The sequence below is a fragment of the Accipiter gentilis genome, chromosome 6 (assembly GCF_929443795.1).
Source record: "Accipiter gentilis chromosome 6, bAccGen1.1, whole genome shotgun sequence".
NCBI classification, from domain to species: domain Eukaryota; kingdom Metazoa; phylum Chordata; class Aves; order Accipitriformes; family Accipitridae; genus Astur; species Astur gentilis.
In genome coordinates, this window is record NC_064885.1 from 15,944,823 (window position 1) to 15,967,553 (window position 22,731).

Genomic DNA, 22,731 nt, shown 5'->3' on the forward strand with positions numbered 1-22,731 from the left:
CAACAGCAAACTGCAAAGCATCCATGAATTTAGGGCTCTGAATGTGCTCATGACACTGCAAACAGCAAGATACTTCTGTGCGTACGAAGAGGAGCTCTGTGTGCACCCTCCAAACACAACAACACTCTCAGCTGCTCATTTTCATTAGTTAGCACTTCCATCTTTTTTATTAGTGACTTTCATACAAAAGAAAGTGTCCCCTGTGGGCCATCAAAGCAAATACTAAACTATGGTCTCCAATGCATCTGCTTTCCTAATTATATGTGAAATACAATCTCTTCACCTCACAGGTATCTTTTCTGAAGCTACACACCAAGCTTACAGGCACACACGAGCATGTGATGGCTCAGCAGCTCTCGGTGATGAGAGAAGTCTGATTTGGTGAGATAGTGCTTGTATGGGATAGTCACAGATTTGCTGAAAGCAGCCGATGTAATTCTGCATCTGTGTCCTTTCCTTGGAAAGTTTCAGCTTCACTTAAAAACATTGAGCATCCAAACCAAAGAAGTGTAGCACAGACATACTGACACTATGCCTTCTTTGAATGTTATCCGACTGCTCTGAAGCTCATTTTCCTTCAAAAGGGAGGCTCCCCAGCCAGACACAGCCTCTTCCAAAACTTGCCGCATCCAACTCCACATATTGGGCAATCGCCCCAATAGTGTTAATTCCCCAAGGAATTTTCAGTCACGTTTTTTATTTATAGACTCAACCATGTGTGACATACTGAGTTTACAACATTGTCCTGTTTTCAGCTGGGATAGAGTTAACTGTCTTCCTAGTAGCTGGTACAGTGCTATGTTTTGAGTTCAGTATGAGAAGAATGTTGATAACACTGATGTTTTCAGTTGTTGCTCAGTAGTGTTTAGACTAAAGTCAAGGATGTTTCAGCTTCTCATGCCCAGCCAGTGAGAAAGCTGGAGGGGCACAAGAAGCTGGCACAGGACACAGCCAGGGCACCTGCCCCAAACTGGCCAACGGGGTATTCCATACCATGGGACATCACATCTAGTATAGAAACTGGGGGGGCGGGGAATCGCCGCTCGGGGATTAACTGGGCATCGATTGGCGGGTGGTGAGCAATTGCCCTGCGCATCATTTGTACATTCCAATCCTTTTATTACTGCTGTTGTCATTTTATTAGTCTTATTACCATTATTAGTTTCTTCTTTTCTGTTCTATTAAACTGTTCTTATCTCAACCTATGAGTTTTACTTCTTTTTCCGATCTTCTCCCCCATCCCACTGCATGGGGGGGGAGTGAGTGAGCGGCTGCATGGTGCTTAGTTGCTAGCTGGGGTTAAACCATGACAAACATGCAGACAAAACTTAGAACCAACTTTGCCAAAGGATTTCAAAAACAAGTAAACTCTTGCTGAGCACACAGGTCTGATAGACAAGAGGCTGCTACTTAGGAGGTACCTGCCATTCTGCAATGCAGAGGTGGATTTCCCTGCTCAGAGTTATGAACTGGAAATGATTGACTCTAGGAAGAAAGTGTAAGTTTATTTCAAGGCAGATTCACCCAACATGTTATTTACAGCTCTATTCCCTCATATTAGGAACTTTTCCCCAATCCAGCCCTGGGGTTTAGATATGAACCACTCAGATGGGTTTTCTGACCACATACCTTATAATTTGTTTATGCCAGAAAACCATTTGATTAATACTGAGTAATGATCATAGCAATACAGGAGACTTCTACCCCACGGTACAGTACGTGGCCAGGCTGTTCCCATTTTCGATAAGCCTCAACCATTTCAGCTCCTTAATTCTAATGACAGATTGTTCTTTTCCCATCTGCCACTTCCCTCCCCCTGTGCTAGGGGAGAAATTAGACACCAAAGGCAGAGCATACTCTGCTCTTCAGCTTTCAGTAACCCCTAAAGATAGATGTACATGACTGACTGAGGCATAACTTATTCCCAAACTACATATTTTATATATATATCTATGTATTTATACTCACACACACACTTAAATATTTATACATCTAAATGGAAAAAGTATAAACATTAAAGGACATATTTGTGGAAAGATAAGTACTGAATGATATTTTAAAGAGTAAAATTACTCCTGAACAAAAAAAGACATAAAAGTTCATGTAATATGCCCATAGAGAAGCAATACTTCTGCTCGTGGGCGGTCAACTGAAGACAGCCTTCACATACACATACAGGAGTAGAAATGCCTATGTCAATGTTTTTCGTCTGGCCTGATGAAAATACCTATCACTATGTTTTTCATCTGGCATGAAAAAAACTGCAGAAATTAAGTAGTTGGTACAATCCCTGTCTTGAACACAACTCTTTCTGATCCTCACTTACACAAATACTCGGTTCAGATTCAGACCTTGTCACAACAGTCCAAGGCATGGGTCGGAACAGGCAATTGTTTTTGACTCCATCACAAGCTGCCTTTGCTACAAACGATAGCTGTTGGCTGTACAGTGCAGGATTTCTCTTTGCAAACTCATAACAGGGCTGCATGAGACAAAAACAGTCATATGGAAAGCTAGGAAAAAGCCCTGGGTTGCTTTCCTCATCTTCACACATTCCCCCAGAAGCAATGAAGGTTTGCTTCCCCACTTACCTTGCTGTTGCAGTTTGTAGTCTGTGGAGTATGCCTTGCCTATGATATTCCACACAGGTCTCAGACAACCGAAAAGTCCCTCAAGAAACCCACCACTCCCACTGCCTGATCTGTTGAACTGGACTTTAACATCATCCGCTCCACTGTTGGTCTCTCCATCCATAGCGTTCCTGTTGCCCTGAGGAATGGCTGTTTCAGACTCATCCTGCTCTCGCAGCTGCAGCACGCTGTTCTCAAATTGGTCCCTAGAGTCCTCGCTGATACTGGTCAGCACTGCTGCAGTGACCGGGCTGCTCATGTTTTCGATGAGGTCTGCCTGCAGCAAGCCCTTCTCACGCACATCCTCTATGAGCTCAGGGGACGGGTGGTTTCCAGCAGGTGCATGTTCATCATGTAACCTACTAAAGTCTTTATCTTCACAGAAAGCTTTGCTGATTGAGTTTGGAGAGGAAGACAAGCTCAGGTGCTCCTGAGTACTGGCCATGATGCCGTGAGTGTGCATCAAGGAGACAGTCCGAGTTGGTACTTAGAGAATTAGTACAATAGAATTCAGATGTGACACATGGACCCAGTACCTGAAATGAGAGGAAAAAGAACTTTCAAATTTTTATTTAAGTATTTTCACTACATACACTTTCACAGAGGCAAGCTGATAATTAACTAGACATTCCAGACAACTGCTGATACTTAGTAAATAATTACTGCCCTAGAAGAAGCAAATAAATTATTCCAACAGAAACTCCACTCACACAGTACTCTCAGTAACCTACTGCAGGAATTGCCCAGTAAACAAACACCACAAATTTTAAACAAAAGCCTAAAGGTCAAAACCGTGAAAGATTCTTTGCAGCAAAGAAGTGTTTCTTCATGGTTACTATAGCATTTATCAGACTGAAGCTGACCCTCCCCAGGTGTTGCCCAGCTCAGGTATGGTTTGAGTCCAGTCACTGTTTCTGGGTCTGGCACAGCCCACAAGATCAGGATTCCTTGCAAACTCTTGAGACAAGTCATTAGAGAAACAAAGCACAGCAATACCAGGTACCTTGAGTCCACCAAGGGATGGTTTGTAGCTGCTCCCTCAGAGCCCCACCTAGTTGTGACCATCCTGGTCCTTTAGTTCGATCCTTTCAAGTTCAAGGTAGCAAGCTATGTTACATTCTCTAACCGCATACATGTCACCCTCATAAACAACCTACAGAGCCTCACAGGAACTGTATACCCTCCGCTCTGATCCCCCTCCTTCCACAAAGAGCATCTCCTCCCACTGCTCTGCTTTCCCCCTGCATGAAGTTCCTGGTAGTCAGCATATAAATTCAGATCTGGTGACCGTTTTTAAAAGTCCCCCCTCTTGCTACATGCTCTACTGAAAGACAATTTTTCCACAATCCGGTGTAGTGTCATCTTTCTACAGAGCCAGGCCGACAGCCAGGGGTCGCGCTGCGATAGCTGCCCACTGCCAAAGCACTTTTCTGGGGTAGAGCCACTTCTGAAACAAGAGTCTCTAACTTTGTGCCAGAAGTAATTAAGCGCATTCAGCCTGCAACACAGAACAAAGTGAAATTTTAAATTTCATATGAAGTTGGAGGGGGGTGGCGGGGGGGTGGGACACGGGACATCATTAACAGAAACTGTTTTGTTAAAAAGTAAGATCAATTACACCAGGTGCAAAGTCCCAGGTTCTGCAAACAGACACTGAAAGGAAGAAAGAGGTGGCCAGGTAGCACACAGCCAATCAAAAGGGAACAGCTCAGTCCCAGAACTTCTCAAGATGAGGTAATTTCAGAGAAGAGAGATAAGACCTTCAGCCTGGTATAGGAAAAGCTCATGCCCTGGACTTCAGCCCTTCTCCAACAGCAGAAGCAGCAAATGGGAACAGCCAGGAGCCTGTTTTACCTTCCTGTACTTCTGCCTGATCACATGGCATATGCATAAAACCTTTATTAGAAGAACATTATTTAGGTTGTAAACTTTGTTCTTTAAAAGAAAGCAAAATATTAAGTAAGGCAAAAATTGCAGCAATGTCCATACTAGTAAAGAAGCTGAATTAGACTTGTACGGGAAGCTCGAGCATTGGTTATTCCTGACCTACCTGTGATCAGCCTTACAATGACTGATTCCCCAGCATGGGAAACTGTAGGGTGACTGCAGTAGCATGGTTACTAGCCCTAGTAGTTGTTATATGATCACAGATTTCGTTGAAGATATAAAGAAGAAAAGGCAAAAGTTTCAAACCTGAACAGAATTTCAGAAAAATACCAAAACACCTCCAAGTCAGCATAGCTGGGTACTTGTCCTGGTCCACTGCTGACACTGCTCATTTCCAAAAGTCTGAGACACACAAGTGATTCTTTAAACAAAAGCAAAATATGACCAGTGTTCCTACAGAGGAATCTGCTTTTCATTAACATAGCATATTAAGCAATGTAAATAAAACATCAGTCAGTTTCCCCTGCAAGAAACCCTAGAGTAATAGCCAAAACAAGAACCTGAGGTAACAGTGCCCCAAAATATCACAAATTTAAACAACGGGAAGCACATTAAGGATAAATCAGACTTAGAGGATAAAATTGTTTTGCTGTTACGTGACTCCCAGAGTACACTAACATAGTTCAGGATTTTGCTTTTACCTTTCTATGTAGTTTTCTGACTTCAGAATGCTTGATTGTGTAGATTTAACACAGCTTTTTCCCATACATATTTCATATTTTCCTAGTTTCTACATGGTTTATCAGTATCATATGTGACTCCTCTCCCCATGCGTTTCTCAATATTGCCTGGCAAGTTAAGCCACTCTCTTCTATACTGCTGCTGACGCACCATAACATATATACATTATGATGCTAATAGCTCTTAGACAGCCCTGACCCTCAGTTCACTTCTACTCAGATATTATTTTGCCTTCGAGACACCTGCAGCCTCCCACCACGATTGGGGCTCAACACAGCAGACAGTGCAAGTGTACACAGAGAATCCCTCCTTTTTTATCTCAATAAAAAGATGAAGTTCAGGCAAGCCGCGTGCATTTTCTGTTCTGTATAGTAGGCTGATCACAGAATCACAGGCATATTGGCTGCAAAGGACCTCTGGAAGTTAGCAGGTTCAACCTCCCTCCTACCTGCAGCAGGGCTACCACAACACAGCTCAGCCAAGGCTACAATAACCTAGCCAAGAACAAACCCCCAGATTCAAGGACATCAGGCCTGTCTTACCAGATCAAACTGCCTTTTGCAAGACTTAGATGTTTCAAATTAAAAAAAGCTTTTAAGCACAGTGCCCTACCATCTTATATGCTGCTGTATCTGCTTCATGGGGAGAGGAGGCATGCAAAAGTTACTAAATTATTTTCAAACTGGCACGATACAGCCTTATTTAGGTACTTACATAAGCAGCCTGATTTTTCAGAGGTGTAGTGAACTCATTGTTTTGAGAGCATGAGACGGCAGCATTTATTTCAAAACAACTTTGTATCAAGCCAACTTGAAGTAAAGGGGTCAAGATATATTGGTGGGGGGTAGAAGGCAGCTTCTGCCACAATGCATCAATGCTGACTTGTTGGGGGAATGAATTTTTTTAATTATATTATAGTAAATTCTGCAATGTGCAACCTCTTGCTTTAGCAAAATTTAATTTAACACAGACAAATTAGGTTGTCTTTGACCTTGCCATCTCTTCACACAAGGGATGAAGAGCATTTTTCAAGCTTTATCATCATGCCTCCCCTATTCTTTTGGTCAAAGTACCAAAGATATGGCTGAGATTCTTCATGTTGAACTCTTCCCAATAAAAGAAATCTTAGTTTCATTCAAAGAAAAACATTTTCTTGAAAGTTTGAAGTTTCATTATATATAGGCTGTTTGCCATTTGGGGGTTTACAATCTATATGTGCCTCAACTTTTACAGTGAAGAGCATAGTCAAGCAGTGTTCTGTTTCTTAGTGATGAAGACTGCTACAGCAGAAGCAAGTCAAAAGCTGAAAGCTCTGTGTGTGTAGGAGGATCGTGTGTATATTTAAGATACTCAGATTTCACAAAGTGCTGCTGCAAAAGCAGACTTTAAGAGAGACCCTCTGATTTGAACTATTTTGATGAGTTCATGCACTCCACAGCTAACATTTATTTTCCATCTATAAGGAAACTTGAGGCTCAGTGTAATTTTGTATGACCACAACTTCTTGTAAATTATTCCATTTCCAGGCAAAGCATTTTTCCAGGCAAAATCCCACCATGCCCAGACAAAAGGATCACAAAATGCACCTCTTCCAGGAAAAGTGAGACTGCACCTCAACATGTCAGACAGCCCAAACCGCAGTTTAAAACTATTAGAAAAGTGACAGTTCACCCGAATCAGCACCAGAGCAGGCGAATCAGTTATCACAAGGCATGCTCTCACATTGCCCAATACTGCGCCTGCTCCTGGAAACATCCGTCTAGTAAGCGTTCTCACACACACACACAGAGCAACCAAAGCACGCGGCTGCCTATACAAGCCCAGTATTTATGAGAGTGTCAAAGCAATGGTCAGGTTTGAAGACATGGTAGAGTTAAACAAATGCCTTGCATGGACCATAATGGAAGTTTCTCCTTTAAAGAACTGTGCTAAAAATAGAGTAGCAAATCACAATTCCAGATACTACACACAAACAAAATGTTAGTATGCTGTAAAGGTTGCTTAAGTACAAAGCAGTCGCCACTCAGTTTCCTAACAGCACAAATGTCTAGTAATATTAAGTTAGTTTCCTTGAAGCACTATTTCCTATATTACCCAGTCAAGCATATTCTGTGCTTGCACTTCCAATATACAAAGGAAATAAAAGCAACTGTCTGATGTGCGTTTAAGGGCTGAAAAAGAGCAGCTGGCAGAAACTAGCAGGCTGATACATGGCAAATATCAAGGACAGAAGAGATTTCCATCCATATCACTACTTACATTCAAGCCCTTGACTTCCCTTGCTTTCTCCTGGTACTCATTGTGATTTCCTTCTGGCTACATTAGGTACAGCAAGGTAACTACACCTTTCTGCATGGATAGCACGACTGCAATTTATATGTGTATCATCTCAAGACTAGTGCAATACTCCTGGCTTGGGACAATACTTTAAAGTGTTCTAGAATGCAACAACAACGCAAAAAGCACGCTTATAAAGAAAGCATAGTTATCTTGCTACACATATCTTGCATATTTGAGCTCTCTTGTCCCTTGTGATTATCTCTCAGTTTCTACATGGAATTTTTACAGCAGGTTGATACACAGTCCTCTCCCATCTCTTGACCTTCCACACTGTACAACTTCAGCACAGGAAAGTACTGAGAGTTGCCGAGTTGGCAAGTACCAGAGTTTTGGCTGCCACTTCTGACCTTTGGGGTTTGAAATCACATGATTTTATTACGCAGGATTCCAGCAAAGCTTTTTTTTTTCCTGGTCTCCTGGTGAGGAAAATGTTGTATGAGTGGATCAGATACTCCTTTTACGCTGCAGTTTTATGGTTTTACATTACTTGGAATATATGTTTGTGTTTTGCATGGTTGTTTTGAACACAAACTGTTAACAGAGAATGAGTTATACATCATCAAAATACAACCTCTCTGTTTTCATGGGTTTTGTTTTGGGTTAGTTTGTTGGGTTTTTTTTTAAGTCACATTATTCAGAGAAAGGAACTGCAAATAAACGTATCCTGAAGCTTCACCCAGAACTGCTCTGCCTGCCCTTCCCTTCTCCAGGGGAAAAAAAACGCCCAACCAACCAAAAAAAAACCCCAAAAACCACCATACCTCTATTTTGTTAGGTTTTCAAAAAAGAAACTATGCTATTAAGCTAGCCCATATTAACTCAGTGCAGTCTATCCCATGTTATGGGCAATCTAACTATGGAATAGCCCAATGCAAAAGCTTGGGGTTTTTTAAACAATCAAACTCTTTCTCAAGATACTCATTATGGAAGCATGTTTCTTCCACATCACAACATACATCCCATCTTACACCTGCATGAATGCTCAGACACAATCCAGACTTATTTTTAAATATTATAATTATGACATTGCCAAAACATAATTAATTCCTGTTAAAACAGTTGAAAATTCTTCATCTGATCCACCTGAGATTTTCTGACTGTCACTGCAACAGCTCTGAACACATTTATGCATGTACCCTAACTTACTCTACAAGGAAACAGCAGATTCATCTAGGAAAACTGAAGTGGTGTAACACTGGTGGTTTTGTGCTTTACCCTGTTCTTCCTGGTTGTCAGATAAACACTACACTATTTCTGTACCTCCTGCAGTAGTATATACTGTAATATATACTTTTAATTCCTTTCTCCAGTAAATATTTGGATGCCACTAAATACTACACTACTTCTATACCTCCTTCAGTGGTATATAATGGAATATACACTTTTAATTCCTTTCTCCAGTAAATATTTGGATGCCACTTCAACATTAAAACAACTAACTTTTGCATAAATCATCACCTGAGCTATGTGGTAGCAATTGCTTAGGGTTCACAACTATCATGATCATTCTAAAATGTTAAGAGAACGTTTTAATACAGCCATGGGCATTAAGCATGTGAGACCATAGACATGTAACTATGTTGTACGTAGCTATGTCCATATTATCACAACAGAAGCTTGAACTCATGTATCTGCTGATTTAAGTTAGCCTTTATTCAATATATTCAGTTTATTCTAAAACAGGGACATTTTTGGCAAAAGTGATTTTGCAGTTGTTATATACTTTTGTCTGTCGCTGTATCCGTAAGAGAACTCCGTTTAGCTTTTTGGTCTGAACCTTTTCCGACAATGACAAAAATAGTATGGTATACCAGCCAAGAAATATTCACAACGGCTGAATTCAAGCTCCGTGCATAGAGCCAGCTAGAGGTTTACTATGCACCTTATATATTCCAACTAAGCCTGTCAGAGTAGAAATAAGTGCCACCTAGACTACAGCATAAGAAGAAACCATACCACACCAGAATGACAGGTTCATCTATCCCCATTTCCTGTCTCCAAGGATCTGCACGCAGCAAAACCTCGCCAGTGCAATGCTACCCAGTTCCCCATGATCTGCAGCTCACTGACTTTCTCCATCAGCAGCGCACAGTGGTATTTTTCTATTCTATAGCCCACAAAGTATTCTTCCTGTGCAAATGCACCAAAGATTTTTTTCAACCAGAACACTTTGGCAACCACTAATCTGTTGCAAGGAGTTTTGTAGCTTCACTGTATGTTGCACAAGGTAACACCAACTATTCTTCACTTTGCATCTCTCATCTAATTCCTTTCTTCAAACAACCAGTTGTTCACTGTTTCAGTGACACCTGAACCCTATTTATCTTCTTAATGTCAGCTGTGATTTTATGAACTATGTCATCCTCCACTCCAACACCTTTTTTAAAGTCTCAAAATTCCCCCTCTACCTTCTCATTCACCGTAAGAAAGCTGCTCTGTATCTTTGGTCACGTCTCTGCATCTTCTCCATTTCTCCTATATCACCTTAGAGCTGGGGGAGTAAGACCATAGAGAGAATGCCCCATATGGGCACACCACAGAAATGTAGAAAGGCATAATGATCATTTTCATTCTTTGTTCTTTCCTAACTATTCCTCTAATGCTATCCAGTGTCTAAGCATGCTTCAGGATGCTGAGCTAACTTCCATGGGTCTCTTACAACCTTAAGATCTCATTCTTGAGCAGTATAAGCTAGGTCAGAGCCTAATTCCTATATAGAGGATGATTAGACACAATTTATTCTTCACAACACTAAATTTGACTGACATTTTATCATCCAAGTTCACAAAAGCCTTTCAGTACTCTCTGCAATTGGCTTACATGTTTATTATCCTGAACACCTTACTTCTGTAGTCTCACAGCCTAAATGCTCTTGCTTCAGAATATTCCTAAATGGTCTGGATAAGGGAAGAAAAGGTAGAAAGAGTATGAGTAGTGCAATCTCCAAAGCAGAGTCGTATGACAACTCCTTTTAGAGAAAAATGTTTCAACATTACTGTCTATTTATCCCTACTCTCATTTCATATCATTTAACCAATCATTTGTCTACAAGATGGGAGATCCTGTCATTTTATAGCTGGTTAGTTTCTTTAAGAGTCTCTGGTAAGTATTGTTGCCAAAATCCCAACAGATTTTATCAACCAGATCCCCTTTTCTGACATGCTTTTGACTGCTCCAGAGAAATTTAATAGATTCCCAAGGCATTACTTCACCTTAAAAGAACAGTGTTCACTCTTATCCCCACATGAAATTTGTGGATCTGCACTGGCTTTCAGCATAGGAATGAATTTCCAACTCCACAAACACTAGACAAATATTTAACTAGGAACTCCTTCAACATAAGGTCACAAATTTGTGGGGGGTGGAGAAATGCCTGATTTGGAAAAAGAAATCAAGCATCCACTTCTTTTTTTGGCACAAGGAACAAAGAAAAAAAAATCATCTTTGTGAGCAAGGCAGACAAAGAGCCAATCCACCCTCCCCTGTATTCAGGGAGACCTCTTCAGCTGATTTCAATGAAAGCGAGATTGATTCCTGTTTCACCTGCTAGCCAACTTTGCAAAGCACAGTTTGTGAAATAAGCAGCTTACATAACTGCATATTTTCAGCACTACACACATAAATGCTTCCTCTATCCTGTATAAGGTATTTTTGGATCTGCTAAAATGCTACTGTGTTCTTCCAGGGCTTTGCATTCTTCTGCTCAGAAATTGCATAATCTGATGCCATAGGAAATAAGTGATGTTGCATAATGATTCTTATATTCACTGCAGGATTTTGGTACTACACGTTTCTGTTGCAAAGCAGCCCTTCTCTGTGTTTCTGAATTGAGGTCCTCAGTTTTTGAAGAAAGGATAATCTATCAGCCACCTGCCTTTGGGGGAGTAGGGATGGCAGTAACAAACCATCTTGTACCATACCATTAAAAGAATTTCACTTCACAAAAATCAGTTTTAACTTTGTATGCCCATTTGCTACTTCTGTTTTCCCTCACTCTGGTTGTTTGCATGCCTTGAGCTATGTGCATATGTTAAACACCAGAAGTTTCATATACAATGTTCTGACATCTAATTGGCCACTGATACCCTCCATCACAGGCTCATCAATACTATTGTAAAACATTCAGCTGGTATAAAAGACAGACTCAACACTGATTAGCCTTTTACACTATTGAATTACTATTGGAATCTGTCTTAGACAAAAATCTAGAAATGACCTTAAGTTACACTCTTCTCTTTCATCCTTCCAGCTGTCTTCATAGTATGAAACAACTTTTAAAACCTGGTCACAGACTTCAGGCTCTCCTCTACTCCTTCAGAATTCTGCACTTTTTTCTTACCTCAGTAAAGATCCATGCTATATTACTAAGTAACAATAACAGACTAAAGGATTTAAATTCAAATATTTTACAACCACAAAACCCAGGAAAATCTGAAAGTTAAGTTCACAGATGCCTTACAGCCTCTTTGACATTGCCACATGAAGCCATTAAAATGTTCCAATGCTACCAATGAACAGTATCTTGTAACATCCCCCACTTACAGAACTGAAACATTGTATTTTCCTCCAAGGAGTAGAGTTAAGATTAATTAATGTCTGAAATATCTTTGAGGACTAAGATCAATATCAAAGTGCTATTTTCAGGAATCCAGTGAATGAATCAAACTCTCACCTTAATTCGTGTGAGGCATCAGACTGCTCTCCGGTAAATTCACTCACACGCTTGTTCGTATTTTTGTAGTAGATACCAATTACTCAATATTTGCAAAGCACATCTGGCATGTAAAAACTATACACACAAACTTCTCAGCACTAATAGCTCCCATGCTTCATACCCACTATCAAAGTAACTGAACAACTACTCATGAAAGTACAAAGACTACTGGGGTACATGTAGAGGCCAGAGGCAATGCTCTGTCCTCTATCAACACTACACTAGGTACCAGAAAGTGTGCACTGGATGGGAAGGGGAAGTGGAAGAGGACACTTGAAATCCAGCTGGCAGATGTCTCAGATGAGTAATGACAGTAGTACGAAGTTGTATTTAGCAAGCACCATATAGGAGCAAAGAGGATTACTCCTCAACAGAGAAGCAAGCACAATGACTTGCTCAGGAGCCTCTATTAAGCCTGTATTACAGACACAGCATAAGGGGTTAGAGCAACATCCCAGAGGTGTGATCCTATTCTTAGGCCACTAGAGCTTTACGTGATGGTAACGCGATCAAGACAGCACACACAACACACAGTCACGGACTGAAGAACCGTAGAAAAGCCTCCAGAGGCCTGACAGGACACGTGCCATCTAAAACCCTGCAGAGACCTTCCACAGGAGCACTCAGCCCCTTGGTTCATTCCTACTAGATCACTTTTTGGCTACAGTTGATAAACGAACATTTGAGAATCTCCTCAGGCGCATAAGGATGGTGAAGTTAGATTTTCTGTGTTTCAGCAGAAAAGTCGCAGCTGTGCAGCTGCATTACTGATTTTGGTGTCCTCCAGAAGGTAACAGAGTAACGGGCTGCGGACAGGAAAAGACAAACATCCTAGGAATGAAGAAAATGTCCACACAGAGACACCTCCATTCCTCAAGACCACTATGCTGGAAAAAGTCCAGCCTCCACCCACACCCCACCAGGTCTTTCTCCTTCCTTCCCTCACAGCACCTCTCATGCTGAGCTAGTGACTGCTCCAGAAGAAACAGCACAAACAATTACAGGTTCACCGGAGGATTATAAAACCTGTGTACTTTATGCAGAAAAATCTATTCTTCACCCTGGCCTACACCCAACTGTTGCTAATGCCTTTGAACCCACCCCAACGACCAACTTCTCGGTTGAAGTTGTAAACAGGGAAAGGACAGAGGTCAAAATGCATGTTGAGTATTTATAGGGGTGGGAGTAAGTACACACAGTGTTTCTGCTCCCAGTCCACCTCGGTATTTCTGCCGCAGCTGCCAACTTGCTATTCAATCCAAAGTAGTATGTAGTTTAGGTGAAATATTTACTCCCCTCCTGCACAAGACATGAGAGTGATTTGCTGTAATTTCACAAAAAGAGCAGCCTACAAAAGCCTAAGCCCCTACACAGGGCATATTTGCCAAGGAAAGATAAAAAAAAAAAAAAAAAAGTCCCATAAGCTGGCCAGGGCTTGCTAAAGTGCCAAACTCCTGAAAGCTTCAGCCTCTTCTGAGGATGCAGAGGTAACATTTGCCTCAATTGACTCATTTTGATTCAGTTATGGCTGAGAAACTCACTGAAAGTTGTAAAAGCAGTAAGTCTGCTGCTGTCTTCCTCCAAACACAGGATCTCAGGTGAGAGCTTGGCTAAAACGTTCTATGCATGGCAAGGTTCAGGTGCCTTCCGCTGCTTACTCTGGCCCCCAGTACCAGAGCCAAAGAGGAACCTTCACTGATTTTAAATCTGTCCATGCGGTCAGTGTCAGACTTCTTTTATTTTTATATATAAAAGCTTTACTTCAAAACTCTGCCATTTTGAGAAGTCCTACTATTTGAAATCCACTCCACACATCCTGACTGCAGAAAGCCTGGAATGGGTACCAGATACGAACAACTCCAGTCTAATCAGTCACCATCTCATATTTGCTGTAAAAAAAGTCATAAGAAAACAGGAAATACTATAAAACCTTTCTTATCCTGCCACTGCTTAGAACAGAACTGTATTTTAATAACTATTAATTGGGAAATGGCTTACCTATGAAGAGATTTTCAAATAAATCATTACTCAGTTTTCTGATCCACTGGAGATAAGCTACTTATCAAATCTTTACAATAGGAGACAAAAGAGGAAGGTTAAAAATGTAACCAGAAAAAAACCCAAACCTTTTTAAACACAAGTTCATGTATAGCTGAGAAGTGGTAAGAATCCCTACCATATATTCTGTGCTAGAAATTATTTGCTAATTCCAGGCACAGGGGTCAAAATGAATGCCAGCTATAAATTTAACTATCGTGCAGCAGGGGACAAAGAGAAATCTGAATGATAGGGCCATTCCAGATCAAAGAATCACACTGGAGGCCCAAATACAGGAAACAAAACTGGTGTTAAAGCAAAACAAACAAACCAACCAACCCACTACATCAAAATCATGATTTGTTTGTTTTTCACAGCCGAAGTCTGTTACAGAAACAGAGGTTCAAAGGGTTGTCTCTCTCTAGAAACAAAAACCCACATACATTTAGGGACACAGCAAAAAGGATAGTAACAAAAACTTTTAAACCGATGACAACTTAACCTCCACATTCTAGGATATCCCAACATGTCTGTGGCTACACACACAGCAGTTACTGTGAAAAGTGCCCATATTTGTGAGTCAGACCAGCTGAATCTCATTTCACTCATCCATTTGGGTTTTATTACAAATATTTTCGTATTTTCTCCCTCAAAATTATCGATCAAAATATGTTCCTTCAGTTTCTTCTATTGAACAGACTGCCTATTGGTAAAATCAGTATACCCAAACACACGGGCCTGATGTCATCTTTCTCCAGATGAACTTAAAATACTCAATTTTTCATTTACTTGAGAGACATGTGGCTTGATATGATTAAGCTATTGCAGTACCTAAACCAGCCCCAAAACAAAAATAAAGAGCAGCTCCACTCATTTCATTGGGAGAAAACATGACATCATGCCCCATTCAGGTAAGCAAGAATATGACAAATCTTGCCCGAGTGAACACTATCGTTAATTGCAATGGTACTCCCAGCTTCCTCATCTATTAGGAAAATGAGGGGTAAAAATTGTTTGTTCAGCACAACAGAGACAGCTCAAACTGCTATTTTCAATAATAAAGGAACAAATTCCTACCCGGCTGATAGAAAGAAAAACACATCTCTTCATCTCAAAAAATAAAATTAAATTAGGTATTACTGTAACACAACAGAAGAATTGTTTGATTAGCCCACAAGGGAAAAAAAAATTACAATTGCCTAGAAGGCAAAAAAATACAATTCTGCTTCTTTATACTATCTCCAGTAATTCTTATGTCATTCCCTGTATATTGTATATATATCCATTCTCCATTGCCATTCCCTTCCCCTTTAAAAGGGGGGCACAAGAAGATAACGTGCAAAATTGCAACTGAAAAATGTCTAGCACACCGACAAGCAAAAGGACAGGCCAGCTATCAGATTTATATGCAGTGATGGATAAATTAAGGTTTCACATTTCCTCTTCCCTTCTCTCAGCATCATTTTTTCAGCCCTTTCACATCACAAATGCAACATCCATCTGTCCTTCCGAAATAAATGGCGAAAGGGTAACACTGACCATTAAACACACACACACAACCATGCACACTTCAAAAAAGGACATTTCCATCTGAATACTTACAAGGATTAAGATTTCCTATGTGATGCTCCATTTTCTTGTTTTAAAAAGATGGAAGGCAAAAAAAAAAAAGGAAGTGTTGCAAAATAAAAGGAAATTCCACCCACACAATCCTGCAGCCTGCTGCAAAGAAGCACAGAAGCATGCTGACGTCACGGATTCATGAATGGATGTAAATCGGGCTGTTTCGAGATTCGACGGCGCTGGCTGGGGCTGCGCACCACGAGAGGGAGAGGGGAGCAGGGGGGTAGCCAATCCGCGTGGGCACCGCCGGCCACCTTCTGCCAGCAAAAATCTGGGCATCGAACAGCCCGAGCCCACTGCTGAAAGGCCAGCCTGTGGGGCTCCCCTGCCAGCTGGGAGGGCTGCACGCCTCTGTACTATGTGTGCAAGGCAGGGGAGAGGACACTGAAAACAATTTGTTAGTAACTGAAGTGAAGCTGTTGGGTAAAATGGCATCACTGCTGCCATTCCATGGAGAGTACCGGGTGAGGACATCCTCTAATGCCTTCGAGTCATTGCTCCAGCGAGTTTCTGCCCCTCCATACAGCTTGGATAACAACGGCATATCAAATAACAGCCATCTGTTATATGAATCAAATGTATTTAGTAATCAGAAAAGGAGTTTATCATCTCTCTGGCTTCTTTCAGGATTACAAACCTTGGGTATTATTATTAAAATAACTAAATATAAGCATGTACTGGAAGGAAGCTGCAGGGAGAACAATAGGAGGCTTGTATTTGATTAGTGATGCAAAAGCACCAACAAAATAAAAATAGGAGCACTAACAAAATCACGCATTGAGCTCTCATCAAACGTTCCCACAGCAGGCAGACAAGCTCACAATGTCAGAAACATTCAGAAACAAAAATCAGAGCACGCATAGTTTCAAACTTGCAGCTATGTAACAAACGGTGGGCACAGCATCCACTTATCATGGCCTACCAGACATTTTCATTTCATTTTCAATTCCATGCCAATGAATATACTTAATTCTGCATACCCAGATGCAAGGATGCAGGGCATCACTTTGGACACCCAAATAGAGGCAATGTCCTGGTGAACGCATGCAAGAGCGGTTATGATTAACTTGGACCTGGACAGGGGAAGAGCACAAGTTTTGCCTTATTTTTGTATATTTGAAATATGAGGGAAGGAGTAGACGGATGAGCATAGCCAGGAATTAAGGTCAAGGTTTGAAGGAAAACCTAGGCTGTAAACTACGCAATTACACCATCTCAGGGTTTACCAGAATTCATCAATTTGGTCTCTAAAACGCCTAAACAATCTGTAGCCTCCAAATTATTAAGGCCAGAATTTCCATATTTTCACCACCACTTTTCCTAGCAAGGAGAATGCAATTATGTCAAAATAGGATGTCCCAAAACTTACTCTGATGGAGCACATCTTAAGAATGTCTGAGAGAATCCCACCTTTCCTTATGGAAAATAGATAACATCCCAAAATAAACGAGGACTGGATGTAACAACAATGCAGATCTGGGTTTAGAAACCAAGGATTTTGTGCTACTTGATATCATGTGAGCCAGCACCACTGACACTAGCTTGTGGACAGAGGAGAAGGGCGGGATGCAAAAGACTTTCTGGAGGCTAATACAGCCACACCTACAGCACAAAACTTACATAAAAACGTACTTATATGAGGGGACAGGTAGGTTTCTGCATGTATTAAGACAGCAATTTGGTTTTTTATGCATCTTTGACATGGATCAAGGAACGGACAGCCAGGGCAGTACAGCCAGTTCTTCTCCAGTCCTGTTCCACCAAAAACCAGCATTTGGGAGTCATTGGACTTCCACATCTGCTTCTCAGCACATCTTCATTTCTTACTTGTACCATAGCGTATTATTAGATATTATCACTCCACCAAAGAGTTCCAATGATAGGAATGTATTAGTATGCTCTGAATTCAACAGTGGCCAAATAAATGGAGCTTTGATTTTGGACTTCAGTTTTTTAATTGAGCTTTACAAAGCTGGCCAGAGAAAATTAAAATGAATGCAAATTTCTTGTTACCTACTTTCAAGATCAAAGAAAGAGCAAGTTAACTTTTGCTGAAGAAATATCTATTCTTTAAGAGCTAAAAGTCACAAAACACAAAGCATGAGATTTCTACCCAGACAATGCAACTGCTGCAGATTGAGCACTACTATACACAAGGAGAAGCAGGAGTGGAAGTATGGTGAGAGACATCTCTTCTTCAAAGGCATCACTTTGTGTCATGATTTCAAACCCCAGTTGCATTAGGTTACTTAGTACTCAGACCTGCTCTGACTCCCTGCCTTTCCTTCCCCTTTAGACCCAACACTCTGCTTTACAGCCAACATCACCACCATGGTACAAAACCAACAACTTCCAAATTTCCCTGGCGTTTTCAAAACAAACAAAAATGTTAATTGACTCTCTTACCCTAAAGAAAAAAGGGATAAATTCAGGAAGTAGAAGGGGAAGCACAGTACCACATGCAAGAAGTAGAAGAAAAGGAGAAATACTGCTAAAGAATGAGAAAAGTCAGAATAAAAATAGAAAGGAAAATAATTTTCAGAGGTTTCCAAGGGTTAATTGCAGTGACATTTTAAAAAAACCCCCAGCAGGAAAAATCAGTAGGAACAAAACCCCAGGAAGACTCCAGTAGAGTAAAAGAGCTTGCACATACAAATTAAGATCATCTTCTCCATGGTGACTTGGTTTGGCACACCAACACTCAATTTCATCTACATCTCAACAGCTCAGGTGAAAATATTCAAACACAGAGGTCCTGAATTTAATGCAGGATAATTACCTTAACTCATTATGAAAAAGAAAAAACAATCATTGGCCTAAAATTGATGGCTGTTGCAAGATTATGTTGGTAGCCAAATAACAGCATTAGAAAACAGGATGGTTGCAACCAGTTACATATTTTAATAGTACACATTACATAGCTCTTTTGATGCATCAGTGGTGAGTAACTAAGTTGATCAATATTAGAAAAATAAATTATTTTCCTCCTTCTCAGACAAAAACACTGGTAAAAGCAGGGAACTCTGAAGTATCAGATGCCCAAACACGATTCTATGGATGTTTAGTTCAGTATTAATGTGAAAACAGAAAAGAAAAGAAAAAAAAGTACAAAGTAAAACAAAGGTATAAGATAGTAAAAAACCAAAGTTCACAAGGGACCATACAAGTGCTAGGGAAAAGTTCACGGGTAGCAGGATTTCTGAAAGGATATATGAGTAACTAAGTAACTAGACTGCTAGGAGACATAGGCAAAACTGGTGGTAATGGGTGCAAAAAGGAAAGTTAGAAGTATTTAAAAAATATCTGTTCCCCATATTTGAAAGAGATAATTAAGTACTTTCAAGCCAATTAGTAACTAATAGGAATGTTATACAGCATCTGCTAGGCATAACATTTCAAGTTGGCACATCATATTAATTTGAGCCCAGTCCTAAAATAATCATTTAATAAGTTCTCCAATTCTGTGACCTTCAATTTTAATAAATTGGAAAACTACTAAAATTGCAGAAGACTGAGAATAATAATATTATGCCAATATTCAAAAATAGCATACGTTTGCTATTTATAAGCCTTGGTAACTTGACGCTGGTCTTGGGCAAAAATCCCAACACAAACTTTGATTGGAAAGGATGGTTCTGCTGCATCGGACCAAAGACGCATTCATCCAAGTGTCCCATCTCTAACGGTGGCCAATAAGAGACACACAGGGAAGCAGAAAATCAAAGCAAATGCCTAATACCTCTTGTGGCATATTCCACTAACAAAAGCAGAAAATTAGAAAAGAGATGAAAGTGACTCAAAGGCTAATTTCATAATTATACATCGATAAGGCTGTTCATAAATTTACTCAGCACACACTTGGAAGTACAACAGGGACTCCACTGTGAAAACCTTCTACCTGGATGAATAAGTAGGTGAAGTGAAACAGCAAATGATTCTCTAACAGGAGAAAGCCTAGATAAATATTTGCATAGATAAGATGGCAGAGCAACATTTTATTATCAGGTTCTAAAATCTGTGAAATCTTTGTCCACTCTTCCAACCCTATAGGCATATATTCCTCTTCCGAATGTCCTAATCTTCAGCAGTGGGGTGGGTGACAGGAAGGAAGGAAAAAAAACCCACAACTACTCATACTTAAACCATCAGATCTTCAGGCTTTTAACCAGAATCTCCCCAGATCTAAGGCTCTGAGAAGTCCTCCCTGCAAAGGCAGGTGAATGGGACTGCAATTTGACAGGACCAGTGCCAAGAGCTAGGAGCTGAGAAGCGTGACCAAAGGAAAAAAAAGTCACTCAAAGAGAAAAAGCCCAAAAGTGGGACATGTGCAATGCCATGAGAACAGGTGAGCTGCAATTTGAGTCAGGGGCCCTAATTACAAGCCCTGTTTTGAAAGAGAGTCTCTTTACAACAGGACAGCCACAGTGATTTCAGACTCTGTTCCTGCCTCACTGCTTATGTAGCAGCTGTTAAGCCACCGCAGTCCAGAGCCTGTAGCTGGAAGATGAGTCCCACACCGATTAAGGGGTTGCCCTTGGGGTAGGATAAAGCTAGAGTGTACATTTTGGTGACCAAGTTGGTGCTACACAGGCAATATGGCTATCCCTGAAACAAGGCTTAGACCCTCTCAGATCAGAAACATCAGAGCTGTCTCTGCTCACAAAACGGCATCATTAGTGAGCCACAGTGAGACATTTAGGTCTGCTTAAAAATGAAAGCAGAGAGCTGGAGATGGCTACAAACTCATAGATACGTAATACCTTTAGAGAAAGCTACCCATATCATCAAGCGTCTACCCAAAAGCTAGTCAAACAAACTCACAAACACTTGTACCACCACAGTACAGTCTTCACATGAAAAGTGCTACCAACTTCTGTTACCAAAGTGAGGCTTCTTACAACAAAACCATCCTCCATACAGTTGCCAGTTGTTTTTTTCACTGACTGCGCTCTGCAAGATACTATGGGTAGGAGTACATAAGACTGTATGATGACTTCCTTTAAACTTGTATTGCCTTTAGCAACACTCCAGGACCAAAAAAAAACAAAAAAAAAAAAAAAAAACCAAACAACAAAAAACACTAAAGGCACAGAAAGACAATAAGACAATGACAAGACAAAATGCATTATGTCTTCCCCTGTTTAAGCCTGAGGCTGGTATGAATTCTTTTTTAAGGAGTTTCTGGGTGGTGTTCCCAGCAAGCCTGCTCTTTCCAGATGAGTCCTGCCTCTCCGGCTCCTCACCATGATAAAAGTCTGTGTAGTTTTAGGAGAAGGTATGCCACTACAACATTAAGAACATGAACTGATGAGGCTGGGGAAGTTCAAAAGACTACCTTTGCAGATTTTTGTCTTCCTGAAGTAAGACGGCCAAGCTCCTTAGACATAATGAGAAGGTCTGGAACTCCATCAGCAAAGAAAACACTGCTACAGAAGAAACATTAGAGCCCATTTCCTTGCTGCTAAAAAGGCAGTTAATGCAGCAAGTGAACAACGGTCCTCCCAGATTTACAGTCGTGGTGGCCAGCTGACAGGAAGCACAGAGGGGACACGTGAAGCAGAACATGCACATAGACACCACCCTTGTGTCTGGGGAAGCTGCTAACTAAGGTCTTCCTCCTTGGGGGAACTCTCTGCCACCTGGAACTACATGGACTCAGGCCACATCCTTTCCCTTAGTCAGGGGTATGTGAGGGCACTTACATTTATCTCTTTCCAAGCTGCCCATCTGTTTGTACAAAACCTGTAGGAATTTTGTTATCTTAAAACCTCTATCTCTAACATGTGGTTGAAATCAGACAACGGGTTGTAAAATTACCAAGGAGAGGATGAACAAACAGGAAGCTGGCCTAAATACAGATAGTCAGGAGTAAGGTAATACAACTAAAGAGATGAAAATGTGTTTATTTGCTGTTTTTTCCTCCAGAAATCATTTGCAGAAACCCTTAGCAGAGGCCACATGAGAAAAGCAGATCTATTTGTTCAGGGAAACAGTGACAAAACAATATTCCTCCCAGAGAACATGCCAAAATGAAGTCTTCCATAACAATAATTAACTCTAATAGAACTGCCAGCAGTGAGAAATTCTGCCAAAAAAAAGTAAAAATAAGTATGTATAATTAGCAGTTATAAGGGACACTTTTAAAGCCAACTGAGCTACAGGCACCTTTCCTCCTCCAGGTTAGGAGCCTGCAAAAGAAATGAGACACCTGACAACAAAGCCTCAGTATTAATGCCATGTGGAAAGAAAAGTCCTATAATTTATGTTATTCCCACAAAAAGGCATGCATAAATGGGAAGCCATTGCAGGGAAGAATTAATGAAACTGGAGAAGCGATTTTAAAAAGTGGTACAATTCCCCAAGGTCAAGTTTTGTTCAGAGGAAAAAAGTCACCTGCACAAATATAGAAACAACTGCTGAGCAGCTGTTCTGTAGATAAGGATTTGGGATAGAGAGGATCACAGACTGAGCACAAATTATAAATATCAAGTTGTCACAAAGAATGCAACTTCCATCCATTGACAGAAGCGCAAATTCCCAATCTACTCAGTTTTGATAAAGCCTTTGGTAAAGTCCATTTTTGGGTCAGGCTTGTCAAAAAAGAGAGAAACCATGCCAGAACTAAAAGAAAAGACAGTTAATAAGGTGAGCTACGAGGGATGAGTGAGCTAATTCATTGAGGTTGTTCAATCTGAACAGAGTAGAAAGTAAAGCTAAGATTGAGTTATGATATATTTCTATTAAATACAGAAACAGTTT

At 40.6% G+C, this 22,731-nt stretch overlaps 1 protein-coding gene across 3 annotated transcripts in view; it reads right to left on the reverse strand.

Annotated features, from left to right (window-relative positions):
- MAP3K13 (mitogen-activated protein kinase kinase kinase 13) overlaps nt 1-22,731 on the reverse strand; it is an 84,169-nt gene that overhangs the window by 25,981 nt on the left and 35,457 nt on the right. For all 3 annotated transcript variants that reach the window (XM_049802660.1, XM_049802659.1, XM_049802661.1), the window contains exon 4: nt 2,592-3,166. In XM_049802660.1, coding sequence (XP_049658617.1) covers nt 2,592-3,093 — 502 coding nt within the window. In that variant the 5' untranslated portion in view covers nt 3,094-3,166. The remainder of the gene's footprint in view (nt 1-2,591; nt 3,167-22,731) is intronic.